Genomic DNA, 6,159 nt, shown 5'->3' on the forward strand with positions numbered 1-6,159 from the left:
GTCACTTTTCTGGTTTTTAATCAAACTCAGAGATTTGAGAAATGCATCAATTTCATATAAGAAATGTGAAAAAGCAGGCTGCGAGTTAGAAAATGTTTGTGAATAAAAAAAATTCCAAACAAAATTAAAAAATTAATAATGTTATTTACTGGAGTATTAGTTGTGCCTTTATAGTAACAAATAATATCTTTTAACTGAAAGTATTTGGAAGAATCAAGGTGCTTATCTATATAATGATATAAACTATTCCAAAAGTTTTGAGTTTTTCCACATTGGAAAAATAAAAGGATCAGTGTTTCATCATTACTCCCACAAAATGAGCACGAACTATTAACCTCCATATATTTTGCCACAGGATATATTTTATGTAATATCTTAAAATGAACTTCTTTGCTCTTATCTGGAATACAATATTTATGAGGTATTGCGGTGAGAGCACACTTGCTGTCAAAATCAGGCTGGTGACGTCACGTGTTGCGTCATGTTCTCCAGCCCTCCTTACAAAGGGAAAATATCTCGCGAGCAGGGTTGTGTTTTGAAAGGTTCGCGGACGCTGTTTTACGGTAAATTACTTTAAAATGAAATGCGGAAGACCATAAGACAAGAAGGACAACTGTAGTAATCGTTACAACACGACATTTCCCAGCATATCAGATACTGAGACTCGTGCGCTGTGGAATCGTTTTCCCTTTTCAATGATATCCATAAATGAAGAGGAAAGATCCAGCGCGGATGTAACACATCGGAGCACTCGGGATTTTCCACAAAGCCGTGCTCAAGTATGGGCTCACCTTTCAGGGTGCTGTTAGTGGAGTACGTGAGGGGCTGTGCTTCATAATGGGATGATGTTCAGTGTGAATGTCATACTGCTGGTGTTCGCATCCTGATCCCTCAGCTGACATTCAGATGCTGTCTTCCAGAACTGCACCAAGAGCATCTCCATGAGGTGCAGAGGGAGTGAAAGTTGCATCCATCTCATACAATCCCAAACATCTAACAGACCTAAACTCATGTAGTTCACAGACTGAAGTATGAAAATGGATAAACTAACCATTATTTCAGGATGTCTCTTTCTGGCAGCAGATATCTTCGCAATTGCAAGTATTGCAAGTCCAGACTGGATCAATACAGGCGGTCAAGAGGGTAAGAAACTTCATGATCAGTCAAATACCATGGTCACTCTTTAGGCAGAGCATGCGTGTATCTGCATGTGCAAAAATACACAAGTCCATTATAAAACAGTTCATCTGGCTTTAATGTATTTATTTATGCATTAAAACAAGCATTTCCGGTTGTAGTTGGACACATTGATAGGACAATATACTTTTCCTTTCGCTACACAACCATTTATGGGTAGAACATATAAATATATAAAAGCATCTGGCATTAGCTGATAAAAGCCAGTGATTAAATGTTTTGCATTAGTGAGATGTGCAGAAGAACGCTTTTAAGGGAAATGTGTTGTTGATTATTCAGTGTGTTTGTTGCTGTATTAATGAAGTCTGTTGGGAATTGCCTTCCACAGAGATATGATCTAGCACTTAATCAGATGGAAAATTGTTCTGTTATGTAAACGTGGTAATAATATTAATAGAATGTTGTTGCTGCAAATTATCTCACATTGGATCCTCAACATTTTCCACTCCACTTTAATGCTAAAAAAAATAACACTTGAGTTACAACACAATATAACAGATAAAAACCCACCTATCATCTCTTTGTCTGTCTGTCTCTGTCTACGTACTTGATTCTGATGGGTCAATTGCAAAATGTTCATAAAATGTTTTTCGTAATGAAGCTAAAATGTATAATTGCCTGTTGTCCCAGGCAACAACCTATGTAACCTATCACTCCAGCTTTCTTCCTTTTCCCATAATAATAATATCCTTAGAATTGTTTAGCTGTAAAAGCAATGTAATAAACATTGTATTGGGTGTATATATATATATATATATATATATATATATATATATATATAGCAAATGTATACACTTTTTTTACACAATATTTAATCAAAATTATCAAGAAAAAAAATTTTTGCAAAAAATTAAAGTGCACTATACATTGAGGAGGCTGATGGTAGATTCTGACAAGGGGGTACACATGAGATAAAATCATAACTATGCTTTATGGCCTCACCCTACAGATGTGTAGAGGGAAAGAACAGGATATCCTGTGGAGTGACTTTGAATGGAGTTTCCCACGGTAAAGCTGGATTTGGCAATTTTTCAACTAGTTACATTTTTTGAAGAGCTGGTGTCCAGCAGACCTCCATTACAGAAAGACACTGACATTACATTTACATTAATCTTTTATGTAGCTCAATTAAAGTTTAACCCTATAAAGTCTACTGTATCATATTTGATACACAAATTTCGAAGTCTTTGAAATCAACATGGTCAAAACTTTACTAAAAAACACGTTGAACTCAATCTACTACATCACCTCGATTGTCTGATTGATGGTTTATACTTTTTTAGCAAGTAAAACACCTTGTGAGAAAGGTTTATTTGTCCATCTCTCAGTCACCTGAGAGACTGACTTTTCAGAAACTAGACTTTTATTTGCACAATAAAAACTATGGTTTTAATCAGAAAACGAATTATTTAAATATCCTCTTACTAAGACATATTATTGGAAGATTTAGGGTGACAACTGATATTAATATGCATTATAAAGATCTCATTTAGATCACATTTAGATTACATATTTCTTATTTAAATTGTTCTATTATTTCATATCTCAGGCTTTGCAGGGTCACGTTAATCTGATTTGGTGACTGTCTGGTTAAATTAAATGACTTAATTGAAACTTGAGATATATTTTAATCCCTTTTTAGTGTATTTGTGCACTAAAAAGGGTAACATGACACAATTCAGTGTTGAATCCTGAATGTTATAGGAGGAGACTCTTTATTTTTGAAAACTCTTAGTTATTCACATTCTTGTCCATGTTCCAGGAAGGAATTCACATCAATCATACTTGTATTTTATTTATTTTTTATTATTTTTAGCATTGTAGTTAAAAAAAGCGGTTTGCAACTGCAAGAATTGATATCATCACTATGCCCTTTTGTAAATTACTTAAAGGAATACTTTAAAATTAATTTTTTTATCATTTTCTTTATATTTTGTCACCATGTCATTCCTGTATGCATATTTTTTTTCTTTTGCTCCCTGCACACACACACACACACACACACACACACACACACACACACACACACACACACACACACACACAAACAAACACAAACACAAACAAAAGACAATGTTGGTAACCAAGAAGTTTTCGGGTTGCTATTGACTTGCATTGCATTTTTTGGACATTCAATGGAACTGAAACTGTTTAGTTACCAACGTTCTTAAAATATCTTCCTTTGTGTTCCACAGAAGAAAAAAAACAAACTGTAAAGCCATACTGGTTTGGAATGACATGATGTTGACTAGATGATGGTAGAATTAGAGAACTACCCCAGTAAAGGAGTATGACATTCAAAAATGAAAATGTATCCGTCATTATCTACTCGTTTTATCTTCTAGTCCTAGTTGTGTTATGTGTTGCTAAATGAAGACTCGCTTTACTCTTCATAGTCACAACATTTTCTTGTGTTTTGCACATAGGAGCTCTGACTGTGGGTCTAGTCAAGCAATGCCAGACCATCCATGGTCGAAACAGGGTATGTATCTCCCCAAGCCTTCCTCCAGAATGGATCACTACCCTGTTCTTCATCATCTTAGGCATCATCTCACTCTCTATCACATGTGGCCTGCTTGTGATCTCACAGTGGTGGCGAGAGGCAACAAAATATGCCCGCTGGATCGCCTTCATGGGAAGTATGTTACCTTAGGGAAATCTGATATGCACAAACAATCCAAATCTCTTAAGTGTTTTAAACAACTTGTATCATTTGTTTCTTTTTCTTTTTCTAGTGGTCCTCTTCTGTATGGCTGCCCTCATATTTCCAGTTGGATTTTACATCAATCAAGTCGGAGGACAACCTTACAAATTACCCAATAATACGGTTGTTGGGTCCTCATATGTATTGTTTGTTTTATCAATATTTTTTACAATAGTTGGACTTCTTTTTGCGGGTAAAGTCTGTCTGCCTGGCTGACTAATCCTCTGTTTTTTTATGCTACATATTTGACTTTTTCAGCACCAGTGTTGGTTCAACTGATGGAAAAGTAATAGATTTACTTCACACTGACACAACAGAGCCTTGTTGCAGTGGATCTTTTATTAGAATGATACTGTGGTCGTTAAAAGATTTACATAAACAATACTGTACAGTCAGTCAGTCAGTCATTAAGGCTAGATAAATCATCCTTGTATTACCCCGAGAGGATTTATTTTTGAATAATGGCTGGCGGACTGTACAATATCCTGCTTATGACAAGGCTACTCCCCAAATAAATAAATAAATAAATATATGGACATATAACATTGAGTTGAAATTATTTAAAACATTTAATCTGTATTTTACCTATTTATTTTAGCCATACACCTACCGAATGCACCTTTAAAGCTTTCATTAAGGAAAAAACAACCCATTACAATGTATCGGTTTATTTATCGAACTAATAGATGACTAGTGCGTCCAGTTGTTTTGGGCGATGGTGAATGCTGGGAAAAATCAGACCGCTGGAGGGCGCAATTGACCAATAATTTCTAAGAGCTGTGCACTAAATATTATATATACATTTTTTACACTCTATGGTACTAAAACATCAGTACACCAAAAGAGTAAATTCAGAGTTTTAGATCTTCAGACCACATTACTTTTAGTACCAACCGTGCTGCTTAATCATTTAATGTTTAACAAATGTCTTTTGGGGTTTTGAATTATGGAGGTTGTACTGAAAAATGTTAAAGTTTTAAAACATTGCCAAGTAAGAACAGCTTTATTAACTTAATGGATGAACTGACTGTGTTTTGTGTTACACCTGCCTTTAATATCAGAAGTGAACATTTCCAGGCCACTCATGTATGTTTCAGGTGAGTAGACCAGCTTGGAAAACTGTGTATGGCCTATATGTTCCTAGGAATGATAAATGCCTATATAATATGTAACATTGTTAGAATCAAGTGAACAGAAATAATGTACAGTAACCTTAAAAAGGAAAACAGGTTTGTATGATATTAAAAATGACAAAATTCGTGGTATTTTAATTTTCCATGCATGGAATGTTTGACTAATGTTAACCTATTCATATATAAAGCTGTAATATAGCTACGTCTGTATGCTTAATTATATGCAAATTATTATATGGAGTACAGTAGAAAATATAATGGCAGCGGTGGGATTCGAACCCACGCCATCGAAATGACTGGAGCCTAGAGCTAGCTGACGACGGATAGTCTGACAATATTTCAGAAATGTCAAGCAATGTCGAACTGCACAGCCAATCGCATCGAAGCGCTTTGACATTTGGACCAATCGCGTCGAAGCGCTATAACATTTTCAGCCAATCAAAAAGCGCAATTCATAACATTCTCTTAACATTCGTGACATTTGACCAATCAGAGAACAGGGGGATGTCGACGGCACGTTTCCGCGTTTCACCGCTAGGTGGAGGGGTCAGCGCTTCTAGTCAGGGTGTCAATCAAGTTGCCGAACCATGCCGAAGGTGCACGAAAGAATGACATTTTTTTTTGAAAACTTTATTTACTGTTTTATTTACCTTTTATAATTTATTGTTTGAAAACTTATTTAATTTAATATCATTACTGTTCTGTTAGCATAATTGTAAAATAAAAAAAAACAAATTTAGAAATTATTTCTTTTTGATTTCTACATTCATTTTCATTTTATTTCCCTTTTTTATTTAATGTTGTTTGAAAACTTATTTAAAATTGAATTGGTTTAATATTCATTACTGTTCTGTTGGCATAATTGTGTAAAAAAATAAAAATAAAAATAAAAACTGGCAAATGATTGCTTTTTTTTATTTGTACTTTAATATAACAGTTTCATCAGTACACTGCAACAATAGAACGTATGTCTATAAAAACATAATTTGCATATTGTCATTTGTCACAGACATTTTTCAGCATATTAATTACTATTTTGCATCTTTTTTTCATTAGAAAGGACAGATTTGAAAGTGTCTTGAACTAAAAAAATGCTTAATCAGAATAAATAACAATACAACTACA

General features: G+C 34.4%; 1 protein-coding gene across 1 annotated transcript; it reads left to right on the forward strand.

Annotated features, from left to right (window-relative positions):
* The first annotated feature begins 479 nt into the window (after window positions 1-479).
* Window positions 480-4,441, forward strand: LOC122146962 (modulator of smoothened protein-like). The gene is made up of 3 exons (XM_042767283.1): window positions 480-1,143; window positions 3,624-3,836; window positions 3,933-4,441. The coding sequence occupies exons 1-3, from the start codon at window positions 1,032-1,034 to the stop codon at window positions 4,115-4,117; spliced, it is 510 nt and encodes a 169-aa protein (XP_042623217.1). The 5' UTR covers window positions 480-1,031; the 3' UTR covers window positions 4,118-4,441.
* The last annotated feature ends 1,718 nt before the right edge of the window (window positions 4,442-6,159 follow it).

Source organism: Cyprinus carpio, chromosome A12, assembly GCF_018340385.1.
Source record: "Cyprinus carpio isolate SPL01 chromosome A12, ASM1834038v1, whole genome shotgun sequence".
In the NCBI taxonomy this organism is placed as follows: domain Eukaryota; kingdom Metazoa; phylum Chordata; class Actinopteri; order Cypriniformes; family Cyprinidae; genus Cyprinus; species Cyprinus carpio.